This window comes from Lynx canadensis, chromosome D1 (assembly GCF_007474595.2).
Source record: "Lynx canadensis isolate LIC74 chromosome D1, mLynCan4.pri.v2, whole genome shotgun sequence".
Taxonomy (NCBI): Eukaryota; Metazoa; Chordata; class Mammalia; order Carnivora; family Felidae; genus Lynx; species Lynx canadensis.
Genome location: NC_044312.2, coordinates 63,497,947 through 63,511,713, shown reverse-complemented (window position 1 = coordinate 63,511,713; position 13,767 = coordinate 63,497,947). Strand labels below are relative to the sequence as shown.

At 42.8% G+C, this 13,767-nt stretch overlaps 1 protein-coding gene across 1 annotated transcript in view; it reads right to left on the bottom strand.

Moving 5' to 3' along the window:
- Positions 1–2,505, bottom strand: part of DNHD1 (dynein heavy chain domain 1) — an 80,533-nt gene extending 78,028 nt beyond the window's left edge. Inside the window, exons 1-2 of the mRNA XM_032595114.1 lie at positions 2,044–2,505; positions 940–1,774 (exon numbers count right to left, since the gene is read on the bottom strand). Of these exons, the coding sequence (XP_032451005.1) occupies positions 940–1,774; positions 2,044–2,107 (899 nt within the window). The 5' untranslated portion in view covers positions 2,108–2,505. The remainder of the gene's footprint in view (positions 1–939; positions 1,775–2,043) is intronic.
- Between the last annotated feature and the right edge of the window lie 11,262 nt (positions 2,506–13,767).

Genomic DNA, 13,767 nt, shown 5'->3' with positions numbered 1-13,767 from the left:
AGGGGAAGGAAAAAAAAAGTTAGAGAGGGAAGGAGCCAAACCATAAGAGACTCTTAAAAACTGAGAATAAACTGAGGGTTGATGAGGGTGGGTGAGGGGCACTGAGGAGGGCACCTGTTGGGAGGAGCACTGGGTGTTGTATCGAAACTAATTTGACAATAAACTTCATATTAAAAAAATAAATAAATAAATAATTTTAAGATTAAAAAAAAGAAGAAGAAAATCAGGCCAGAGGATGGGGGGTGGGGGGAATTCTAAGACTAGTGTTAAAGAACTCTCAGAAGAGGAGGTCTCTGTAGACACTCTGAAATCTTGAAAGGAGCAATGAGAGCCCGATTGGAGGAAACAATTGGCACTCAAGGGGCCAGGATACCCACACTGGCAGGGCAGGAAGAAGGCTCTGAAAAGGTCAGAATGAATGTCGCATTTGCCTGAGCTGCCAACTCTAATGTGCTTTGGGGCTGGCTTAGCTCACACACAAATGTATGGGAAGGTCCCTCAGACAAGCATTCACCTAGGAGCATCCTGAGGGAAGAACCTGTACACAACATCCAGCACCCAGCCCTAGGCAGGCCCAGAGGAGAGGGTCAGGGATTATGAAAGAGTGAGAAAAAGAACTAAAGAAGCTTCTAGCACCATCTGAGAAAGATCTGGAAACTGTGGAAACTCAAGCTGTTTTCTGATGCCTTGGCTTCCTTATAGCTGACTTTTGATTTTCATGAATTTCTGCATTGCCTGAAGGGGATTAACAGAACACTCGGTTTATTTGCAGACAAAAAGGGAGAAAGAAACAGCTACAACCAGCATAGCTTGGGGTTCAGGCTAATGCCTAAAATCAATAGGGAGCTGGCCCTAGACTTCGAAGTGATGCTGGAGGCACCCGTTAAGTTTCTTCTTTTTCCCCTCTGCTCAAAGCCCCACTCTGGGTCCCTCACTTACTTAGTCTCTTTTCTTCCAACAGGCTCCTCCTCTGCATCATCAGTGTCCCTGCTTTCATACCGTATGGGGATGTCTGTGGCCAGTGCCAAGGGCAGGAGGCTAAGGCCATCTAGCCACCAGGTCTCTTTCAGGGCCACCTGGGCACCAACAATACCCAGGCTGCGCTGTAGCTCTGGCAGTGTCAGTGGTCGCAGCCATGTAGCCAACTCCTCCCCCACGTGCTGCCCACCCCAGCGGGCCTGCACAAAAGGGCAGGCTGGGTGTGGGGGCCTGTGACGGAACTTCTGCTTCTGGGAACAGCACTCAATATGTGAGGCACTCTCTAACAAAGAGGTGTCTGGGGGAAAGGCCTGCTCTATGGCATCTAGCAGGTCCAGCTGGAGCTGGGATTGGACCCAGGGTGCCCAGTGGGACAGCTGCTCCAGGAAGGGCAGCAAATCAAGGTGACCAACAAGCAGCACACGATATGGAGGCAGCAGACGCAGCACCGCATGCAGGTAGTGCCAAGCTGCAGGGCTGCCATCCTGCAGGACAGCTGAGAACAGAGTTTGGAGCTCAGCTACCAGGAGCTCCAGCGCTGTGGGCTGCTCTGACTGGCTCACTGCCTTTGGGGACTGTCTTTGTGTCCTCTGACGGTCCTGGAGCTGCTCTTCTGTGTCTGGAACACAGACGGAGTGCTGAGATTCAAGGGCTTCAGGTGATGCCTCTTCAGGAGACAAGTCCGCCTTTGGCTCCGAGACCAAGAGGAGCTGGGCATTCAGCTGCTGTCGAACTGACCTTGCCCACTGTTCAGGTTCTGACTGCCAGTTCCAGGCTCCTGGCTGCTGGGTCTCACCTGCATGGCCCAGCCCAGAACAGGGGTGAGAGAAGGGGCTTAGGTCCTGGGCTAGGAATGTCAGGGTCTAAGGGGCTGGGGGACAGGGGAGGGGAGGGACTTAGGACAGGGAAATGGATGGAGCTGCAGGGCAGCTGCAGGGCAGAGCCAGAACAGCAGAGGACAACAGCTTCCCCAATGACTCTGGTAAGAAGCAGGCCCAAGACAAAGGCAGGGACCTTCTCTGCACAAGAGTTCCTTCCCACCACCCAGGACACAGTCCCCCTCACCTGGTATAAGGGGTACAGGAGGCAACGGAAGGGAAGAGAGACTGATGTGCTGGTAAGGTTTCATCCCAACTGCCTGTTGGAGAAACTGGTGAACCAAGACTTGGGTCCCAAGCACAGGCTCACTCTACTCACAGCTGCCCATACAGAGAGACTGGCACATGGAGGAGTGATCACTTGCACAAACTGATGCACACTTGGAAAGGGCTCACTCAGAGAACTTTGGTAACAGCAAGGAACGTCACTGGGAGTGGAGCCCAGGGATGGCCTGAAGGGAGGAACAGGTGGTCACTCTGTGGCAACAAAGCCCCAGTCCTGTCTGAAGAGCTGAGGGGGGCTCTTGGGAACAGAAAGCACAGAGAACTACATGGTTCAGATGAGGTTGGGGGGAGTGTAGAGAGGAAAAAGTGGCAAAGGACCAAGATGGAAGGAGGAGGAGGAGAAGGAGGAAGGGGAGGAAGAAGAGGAATAGGAGGAGGAAAAGGAAGGAGAGAGAGAAGGGGAGAAGAAGAGGGGGAGGGGCAGGGGGTCCCTGGGAGTGTGGGAGGAGGGGAACTTCCTGGGGGCAGTGGCAAGGGAGGTCTGAGGGCAAAGGGAAGAGGATTATAAGCTGGAGACTCACCCGCAGCTCCATGCCCTCCCAGCTGTTAGAACCGTTACAGGGTCCCTAAAGGCCCGAGCCTTCACCCCAGAATTCCGGAACCCTCAGAAACCGGAAAGGGGAGGAGTCAGCATCCGTGCTGGTCCGGGGTCGCACAAGGACAGGGCGAGGGGCTAGGGCGAGGACAGGGAAGCTGAAGCACTGCGGCCCAGACCAAACCTGCTGGCTGCCCACACGCTTTGAGAATAGGTGATCAGTCTGGCTGGGTCTGAAAAAGAAATGACACGGTGATTTGGGGAAGTAGCAACCGTGAGGGCGTCGTGGGAAAGTATCATCCCTGTGCCTATTTATGCATTCACTGAACGTCTTAGCTGGCACCAAGTACCAGCAAGTTATGTCTTTGGGACCCTACCTGCACCCCATCCACATATCCACCAACCCTACCTTACTACCTCCCCCACAAGCAAACCCCTAATAAGACAAAATCCTTGATCATAAGAAGTCCAAAATGGGGGGTGGGAAGGTCTGAATGATTTAAGGAAAGAAGGAAGGAAGGAAGGAAGGAAGGAAGGAAGGAAGGAAGGAAGGAAGGAAGGAAGGAAGGAAGGAAGGAAGGAAGAAAGAAAGAAAGAAAGAAAGAAAGAAAGAGAAAGAAAAAGAAAGAAAGAAAGAAAATTCAGCATATGACACAGTCCCACCTCTGCCCTGCAATCCAGATTTGTATGTCCATCTGCCTCCTTAATGGCTCTACTTGGATATCTGATAAATAACATAAACTTAAAATCTTAAAATGTCCAAACCAGACTTCTAACTACCACCTCCCTCCCGGTGGCAAAAGAAACCTACTCCTTTCACCGCCTCCCCCAAAATGACAAGTCAATTTTTCCAGTTGCTTGGGTCAATACCTTGAAATCACCTTAGATTTCTCTTTCCATCCCTCTCTTCCCACCTCAGCCTACCTCCCATGTTGAATCCTTTGGCAAATTCTGTTGGCTATAGCTTCAAAATCTATCCAGAATCCAACAATTCCTCACCACCTTAAGTGCCACAACCTTAGTCTGTGTCACTATCACTTCTCACCTGGATTATTCCATAGCCTTCTAACTGGACTCCCTCCTTCGACCCTTGTCCCCACAATCTGTTCTTTTCAGAGCAGCCAGTGACCCTTTTCACAGGGCAGCTCTTGTCACTCCTCTGCTTAAAACTAATGCCCTATCATCTCATTCCCTCCGGTGAAAGCCAAAGTCCTACATGGCCTACAAGTTGCTATGTGATCAGCCACCTACTATCTCTCCTTCTCTCCTATTCTCTCTCCTCATCCACTCCACTCGAGCTGTGCTTGGATTACACCGAGGATGCTCCCATCTCAGAGCCTATGTATCAATTACTCTGCTTGTGTATCTATTAGGAGACATACAAGGTTTCATACAAGTTTTCTGTGCCTGTGTAACAAATTACCACAACCTAAGTAGCTTAGAAACAAATACCCGTTTAGTACCTTGTAGTTCTGCAGATCCATGTTTAGCATGGCTTGGCTGGGTTCTTTGCTCAGAGTATCAGAAACCTGAAATCTAAGAGTTGGCTGGGCTGAGTTCTCATCTGAAAGCTCTGGGGGAAAATTCTTTTCCAAGCTCATTCTTGCTGGCAGGATTCAGATCCTCACAGTTGTAAGACTAGGTCCCAATTTCCTTTCTGGCCATCAGTTGGGGACCATATTCAGGTCCTAGAGGCCACCTTCCTTCCTTGCCATGTGATTCATCCACCTTCAGGCCAGCAACCATGTCTCAAACTCTTTGCAAGCTTGGAGTCTTTCTGAATCCAGCCAGAGAAATCTCCCTGCTTTTAAAAAGTCCATGTGGTTAGGTCAGACCCACCCAGATAATATTGCTTTCTTACATCAAGTCTGCCATATAAGCTGTCATATTCATAGTCCTAGTGATTATGTAGGATATGCACATAGGGAGTGGGAAATTCAGGACCATCTTAAAATTCTGCCCACCACATATATTGTAACAACAAAAGGACCCCAAAATACAGTGGTTTAAACCATATGGAAGTTTTTTTCCCCCTCTTACATAACTGCCCAAGTATAAATACTTGAGGGCTAACGTGGCAGCCTTTCAGTTGTTCTACTTTCTCCAAGAAGGTGGTCCTTGTCTTCCATGTCCAAGAATGTTCACCACCATGCTGCTAGGTCCCATCACAGTCCGTGGAGGAAAAATTAGGAGCCACACCCTTACTTTTTTTTATATATTTTTTCATGTTTATTTATTTTGAGAGTGAGAGAGAGAGAGAGAGAGCGAGCGAGCAAGTAAGGGAGGGGCAGTGAGAGAGAAAGAGGGAGAATTGCAAGCAGGCCCCACAATGTCAGTGCAGAGCCTAATGCAGGGCTCAATCTTATGAACTGTGAGATAGTGACCTGAGCCAAAAATCAAGAGTTGGACACTTAACAGACTGAGCCACCCAGGCACCCAAGTAGGGGGCACACCTTTACTTTTAAGGGCACAATCTGGCAATGCACACATCACTCAAACACATGGGCACACCTAGCTGCAAGGAAAGCTGTAAAATCTGATCTTTATTTCCAGTGGCCATGTGCCCAGATAAAAGTCAAGAGTCAATTAGTAAAGAAAGAAGGAGACAATGGATACTGAGGGACAATGAGAGGCTTCTACCACAGGGAGCACTCTTCCAGATGTCCCCAAGGCTTATTCCCTCATTTTAAGTCTCTGTTCAGAGACCTTATCAATGAGTTCTTTGACTATCCAGCATAAAATAACAACACTGTTCCTATCTTCCTTACCCTTTCTACCCTGCATTATTTTTCTCCACAGCACTTAGTACCATCTCATATAAATACTTATTTGCTTACTGCCTATTTCCCTTGACCAGAAACATAAGTTCCGTGGTGGCAGAGATTTTGATTGCTCTCTGTTGCATCCCCATTCCCTGGTGCTGGCACCATGAGTAGGTGATCAGAAAATATTTATGGAACAAATGCATAAATGTATAGCAGTCTTCATTGATGAGAAAGGGGATCACCTCTGGAGTCAGACTGTCTGGATCGAAAACCTGACTGTACCACTCACTAGTTGTATGGTATTTTGCCTCCATTTCAATTAAAAAAATTTTTTTAATGTTTATTTTTGAGAGAGAGAGAGAGAGAGTGTGAATGGGCAAGGGGTAGAGAGAGAGGGAGATACAGAATCCGAAGCAGGCCCCAGGCTCCGAGCTGTCAGCACAGAATCTAACATGGGGCTCAAACTCATGAGAGATCATGATCTGAGCCAAAGTCAGACACTTAACCAACTGAGCCACCTAGGCACCTCATCAAAAAAATTTTTTTAAATAAAATGAAGGTAATAACAGCATTTACCTAACAGGGTTGCTGTGGGGATTAAATGAGTTAATGTACGTAAAATGCCTAGAATAAAGCTCAGTGAAGCTATGTGTTTTTGTTGTTTGTGGCACTCTACCAAGTGCTGTTTAGGTAAAGGTGGACAAGACATAATAGTGTTCAGTGAGGGCAGCAGCCCTTCCTGGAAAGGGCAAAGAAGAATCCCAGAGTCACAGCAGGCCTTGAAATTCATGGCCCTAAAACAATGGTTTTCCAGACAGACAAGGACAGAAGGGAATCATGTTCAGTGGCCTCTACTGAGCCCTCAACACTGCCTAAAAATTGAATTATAGTTTTTCTGTCAGTCTACTCTTCCATTCTGTGAAAATTCTATTTCCTACGTGTACTCTTTCATCTTCCATTTTCTTGTTTTACTCTCCAGTGATAACTTCATCTCCTATTAAGAAAAATTAGATGCTGTTTCAGAGTTCTTCAGAGAAACAGAAACAATAGGATACACACACACACACACACACACACACACATATGTAGGTAAGTAGGTAGGTAGGTAGATTTATTTTATTTTATTTTAGAGAGAGAGGGCATAAGTGAGGGGCAGAAAGAGAGGGAGGGGAGAAAGAGAGAATCCCACAAGGAGAGAGAGAGAGAATGAGAGAAGAGGGACTCACCTGAAGCAGGGCTAATTTTTTTTTTTTTTTACCTGAAGTGGGGCTCATGCTTACCTAAAGCAGGGCTCGAACTCACTAACCCTGAGATCATGACCTAAGCTGAAGTCAGATGCTTAACTCACTAAGTCACCCAGGCATGTCCCTAGATAGATTTATTTTAAAGAATTGGCTCACATGATTGTGGGGGCTGGCAAGTTCAAAATCTATAAGATAGGTCAGTATGCTGGAAACTCAGGCAGGAATTAATGCTGCAGTCTTTTTTTTTTTTTTTTTAAGTTTGTTTGTTTGTTTGTTTACTTATTTATTATTTTGAAAGAGGCAGAGACAGCATGAGCAGGGGAGGGGCAGACAGAGGGAGATTGAAAATCCCAAGCAGGCTGCACACTACCTTGTGCAGCCTGGTACACCAGTACCAGTTTCAGAGCCTGATCCAGGGCTCAAATGCACAAACTGCAAGATCATGACCTGAGCCAAAACCAAGAGTCAGACACTTAACAGACTGAGCCACCCAGGCACCCCAAAGCTGCAGTCTTGAGGCAGAATTCCTTCTTTGAGAAATCTGTTTTGCTCTTATGGTCTTCAACTGATTGAATGAAGCCCACCTTCATTAAGAGTAGTTTCTGTCATTTAAAGTCAACTAATTACAGATGTTAACCACATCTATCAAATACCTTCACAGCAATACCTAAATTAGTATTTGATTAAATAACTGGGCACTATAACCTAGCCAAGCTGACACATAAAAACTATCACACATGATATTTAAAAGAAACTCTCTTAGGGCACTTGGGTGGCCCAGTTGGTCAAGCATCTGACTCTTGATTTCACCTCAGGTTCATGATCTCATGGTTTGTGGGATCGAGCCCCACATTGAGCTCTGCACTGATACAGATGGGATTCCCTCTCCTCTCTCTCTGCCCCTCCCTTCCTCGCACATGCTCTCTCTCTCTCAAAATAAATATTAAAAAAGTATATTAAAAAGAATGTTTAAAAAATAAAATAAACTCTCTCAATCTCCCAGTACCAAATTAAAAAACTACTTAGATCTGCTTTATCCATCCTCCATCTTTCCTGTTACCAATGAGATGCTCCTCCTTTCTCTAAAGCCAAGCTCTAGACCTTTGCTCTGGAACTCTCTTTCTTGCCTTCACTTACTCAGCAAATAGTTATTGAGCACCAATTGTTTTAGGCACTATTTTAGGTCTTTGGTTACACCAGCATACAAAGCAATAGCATTGACAAAATTCCTAATTTATGATTTATAGAACGTAAATTCTAGTGGGAGATACAAGTAATAATAAACAAAATGAGCCCCCTTACCCATTTCACCAATGGGTGAAGGGGACCAAAAGGTAAAAATAAAAATAAATAGAACTTAGGCACAATATAATTGTAAGCCACAGGACTGGTCAATACATAGGGTATGATTTAAAACTCTCAATTTCCATAGAAATATTATTGATCTTAATCTTCACCCTCTCCAGTAGGATCACATTTAGAGAATTTATATCACTAGTCTTGGGAATGAAAATAATACTTTGAATCTGAAGGAAGAGAATTACATGCGAAAGCCCTACAATTGTTTCTATCCTAACCTAGTTTCTGTTTAGATGATAAAACAAGCCTATTCCAAAAGTCCACACTATGTACTGTTTATGTGTGATAACAGTCCAAAATAGTCTTCCAGGAAAAAAAAAAAAAACAGTAATGTAAACCACTGCAGGAGACAATGCCAATATAAACAATTTTGTATAATCATGGTAATATATGACCAAGTTTTATAAAATCTTGATCCAGAATTAAAAACAAAGAACAAAATGAGTAAACTACATAGTATGTGAGAAATGATAATGCCATGGAAAAACAGAGAATAAAGAGAATCAGGAATGTCTAGGGAGAGGATGGGTTGCAATGTATATATGTATGTATGTATGTATGTATTTTGTATTGTTTTCAGGAGTAGAATTTAGTCATCACTTACATATAACACCCAGTGCTCATCACAAGTGTCCTCCTTAATACCCATTACCTATTTAACCCATCCTGACCCACCTCCCTCCATCAACCCTCAGTTTATTCTCCATGGTAAAGAGTCTCTTATGGTTGGTTTCCCTCTCCTTTTCCCCCCCTTCCCATAAGTTCATGTGTTTTGTTTCTTAAATTCTAATATGAGTGAAATCATATGGCATTTGTCTTTCTCTGATGGACTTATTTCACTTAGTGTAATACGCTCTAGCTCCATCCACATCGTTGCAAGTGGCAAGATTTCATTCCTTTTGATGGCTGAATAATATACATATATATATATATGTATATATATAATACATATATATAATGTGTATATATATTATATATATGTATATATATAATATATATACACATTATATATATGTATTATATATACATATATATGTATATTATATATAATATATATATTATATATATGTATATTATATATATGTATATTATATATACATATATATGTATGTTATATATATGTATATATTATATATTATATATGTATTATATATATAATACATATATATAATGTATATATATATACATATTATATATATGTATATATATAATACATATATATAATCATTTCTTCTTTATCAATGGACATTTGGGCTCTTTCCATAGTTTGGCTATTGTGGATACTACTGCTATAAACACTGGGGTGTATATACCCCTTCAAATCTGTTTTTTTTTTGTATCTTGGGGTAAATATCTAGTAATGCAATTGCTGGATCATAGGGTAGTTCTATTTTTAACTTTTTGAGGAGGCTCCATACTGTTTTCCAGAGTGGCTGTACTGCGTTGCAGTTTTAAATAATGTTATCAGAGGGGCACTTGGGTGGCTCAGTCGGTTAAGCAGCCGACTTCAGCTCAGGTCATGATCTCTTGGTTTGTGATTTTGAGCCCCACGTCGGGCTTTGTGCTGACAGCTCAGAGCCTGGAGCCTGCTTTGGGTTCTGTCTGTCTGTCTCTCTCTCTCTCTCTCTGCCTCTCCCCAACTTGTGTTCTCTCTCTCTCAAAAATAAAGATTTTAAAAAATTAAATGATGTTATCAGAATAAGCCTTAATAAAAAAGGCTTATTCTAAGCAAAGACATGAAAGAAAGGAGGGTAGCCCTTCTCCCTGTCTTTTGCTTGATTAATTCTAACTCATCCTTCAGATCTCAGCTTCTAAATCACTGCTCTGGGAAGCTCTCTTTCATCCCCCACACAAGTTCCTACCACTGTATGTTCCCATTACAACACATATTTCTTCTTTGTAACATGCACCACAGTTGTGATCACTCATTCTATATTGAACTTCACCATGCCTGTGTTAAGTCCCAAGAGAACAAAGATTGCCTCTTTTATTCACCTCTGTATCTACAGGGCTTAACAGTGCTGGAAAACGCAGTCACTCAGATATTTGTGAAGTACTGAATATATGAATGCAAGTGGGGCACACTCAGAAAAGGAAAAAGAGTCCAGAATTGGCATGATGTATCTCAGTACCACAAATAAATTGATCCTTTTATAACCAAGGGTGAGAAAATCAAAAACTGAGAAAAGGGGGTTGGAGATGAGGCAGAGAGATCACCTGAAACCTGATCACCCAAGAAAGCCTCAGTTATGAAGCTAAAGAGGCTGAAGGTCATGGAAGGCATTAAGCGGATGAGGACCATTGTTAAATTTGTATTTTGCAAGAATCACTCTTGACTAATGTGGAAAACAGATTGGTGGGTATCTTCTAATAGCCATTCTCTTCTTTGTTAGTAACAGAGCTCCCATTTTTTAAATGGGTAAAAAAATGATGAGTAAGAATAAAGTGACATCTCCCAGCTTCCCTTGTGACAAGGTCTGACCACATGACAAATTTCTGATGTGCAACTTTTAGGATGTGTCCTTAAAGGGAGGGGGGCATGCCTCTTCACCCACCCCCTCCTCCATTCTGACCCTTGGAATGTTTATGTGATAAGTAAAACTCCATCTTGGGTCACAAAGTTGAGGGTCATACCACTGATACAATAAGCAGAAAGCTGATGAATATCGGTTCTCAGTTGACTGTGATGCCACACCAGTTTTGGACTAGATTTTTACTTGAAAGAATAAAAGTTTGTAAGTCACTGTCATTTTCAGTCTGTTACGTATACCTTAGCTAGATGCTAATCAAAGCAGTCCAGGCTCAAGAAAGAAGCTGCTAGGTGATTGCTGCTGTAATCTTTAGAAGAGCTGATGAAAGTTTGACTAAGGTAGTGACAAAGGAGATGGAGAGAAAAGAAAGGGTTCAAGAAATATTTAAGCAGAACTACAATACTTAGAAAGTGAGTGAAAACTAGAATGACTGATTCACTCCAGATGGAGGCTTTTAGGTGTTGACTGATCTGTGAATATTAAGGGTAGAAGATACCAACCAGTGAGATTTTGAATGAAAAACACCTCCAAATCATTGGCAAAAGATCAAAAGTTCAATGAAGATTCATTTCTGTCTCTTCTCATATAAAGCCTTTCTCTTAATATGTAAATAGTAAACTGAGCTGGGAGGAACTTGAAAGATGTTCATTCAATATTTGCCAGGCACATATTATGTGCCATATTATGTGATAAGGATACAATGGTGAGCAATACAGACATGGGACTGTGACCTCATGAGGTATATAATTAATTACCAACTGTTAGAAGTGTTACATGCAAAAAACAAGAGCAATTATGGGAGCTGGAGTCTAGGAAGAGTTATCTGAAGAAACAGCATGTGAACTAAGTACTCAAGAATGAATAAAAGTTAACTACGTAAAGTAAGGGGGAAAGCACTGCAAGCCAGGAGATAGCAGGTGCAAAGGCCCTGAGATTGAATAGCACATGACAGATTAGAACTGAGAAGGCAACGTGGTTAGAGCACAGAGAGGGAACAAGTGAGGTGTGGTTCAATTCAACAAACAGTGCTGACAGTCCAATGTTTGACAGCCAATAAAATAAAGCTGAGGTGGGCAAGGGCTGGATCATACAAGGCCTCACAGGTCACATGTAGAATGTGTTTTATCCTAAGAAGAATGGGAAGCTATTGCAAGGTTTTAAGTATCAGTTTGTGTTTTCTGACCTATGAATGGAGAACAGATTGGAGGGATGCAAAAGTGGACATGAGGTAAAGTAGCAATTGCAGTAACCTTGGTGGAAGATTGTGAAGACAGGGAGAAGCAGACAGAATCAAGGGCTATTTAGAAATGTAAAATGCAAACTGATGGGATTTGGCAACTGAATAAGGGGATGAGTGAGGTTCCTATCTTCTGCAACTGGAGAAGTACTAGGTATAAGATGAAAATTGATGAGGAAAATATGTTGAGGTGGGGATGTTTTTAAGACACCTAAGTGGGGATGTCAATCAAGTAACTCAGAAGAGAGATCTGGGAGTCATCAGTAATTGAAGCTCGGAGTAGGGAGGAAACGATTCTAGAAAAATGTCTGAGAAAGAACAGGCCCTAGAGAAATCTTTAGATGTAAAGGCCAGAGACAGGTGAGCCTCAAAGGAGGCTATGAAGCTGCAGTGAAAGTCGCAGAACCACAACTGGAATCACAGACACCAAAAAAAGACTGCTAATGATGAGGAACTAGTCAATACTACCAGATGCTACTGAGAAGTGAAGTAAACTGAGGACTGGGAAATCATCACTGAATTCAGAGATATGAAAGTCACTTGGTGAGCCAGGGTAACCTCATTAAGAAGGGTTTCAATATAAAGGTTGTAGAAGTCAAAACAGAGTGGGTGGATGAATGGGAATGGAGAGCGCCGAAGTATCCAACTGTTTTTGAGAAGCTATAGAGTGGGGGAAAAATAGGATGGTAACTGAAGGAGAAATAAGGTAGGGTGGTTTGCCTGTTGTTACAGGAAGTCTTTAGCATGTTTAAACAATGGTGAGAATATAGTAAAATAGGAAAACCGATGTCGGAGATTCCCAAAGAAGGAAGGACTAGGATTTAGGGCAGGAATAGGCATTGGCCTGAAGAGGCATGCTTGCTCTGTTTACACAGGAGGGAAAGAGAATGATGCAGATGTAGGTGGGTGACCAAGTTTTGTTGAGATTTTGTGGGAGCTCCCAACTGATAGCTTCTACTTTTACCTATGAATTAAAAAAATGTTACCTGTAGAAAACTTGAGAGAATGGTGAGGGTAATAAGAGGTTTAAGAATATCGGTTTGAAACAGTCATTGCAGGGAGAGACTAGAAAAAATCTAGTGGGATTATAGGGGCTGAGACCCCAGTTGACGCTGGTAATCATGAATTCATTGTGATGTAAATCTGCTATGTGGTGATTTCCTTGGGATTTTAGCTGTCCAAATGCAGGCAGACAAATGTCTTATTTTATCGGATTCCAACAAAGAGACGACAAAGAAATTTAGTCTGTTCCAAGAGAGTGACTGGAATTTAAGCTGGACAGAAACAGAAAGACAGAAGGTGTTAGTGGAGAGAAGGTAGAATCAATGGCTTGAATGCTCCAGTGAAATCAAAGAATAGAAGAGAAATAGATCAATAAAGTGGAAGGAATACAGTCAGTGAATAAGATGCTGGTAATTGTGTTTTAAAGATGGAGCAGTTTGGGGTAATGACAATGGCCAGGGCATAACTAAGGGAGTGGGTGGCTAAGATAGAGTGAAAATTATTGGAGACTGGGTCAAGGAACTTGACTGGTTCAAGCAGCCAAAATATTGAATGGACTGTCCATGTAATATTAAAGTATCAAGGGATTGATAGGAAGACCAAGGGCTAGCTATTTAAAGGAAAATAGGAGAGTGGTAGTTACTAAGGACAGTAATGAGAAACTGTAGTATAGCTGAATAGGTTCCAAGGAATCAGACTTTGCAGACAAGTTCTAAAGCTACAATGGCAAGAACATGAACGCTGTCTCCAGTATGTACATATAAGGGATAAAGCTTTAACACTTATTCTTGTGTTGTGCTTGAAACATCACATTGTTTTCGTTATGCCAATGGCTATCACTTTATGGCAAGACCGGAAGGAGACGTGACTAGAGCAGATGGGTAACAGGGATAACAGGAGTAGGATTCTTCTTCCAAGTACTGAACATATTTATAAACAGAGAGGAAAGAAGA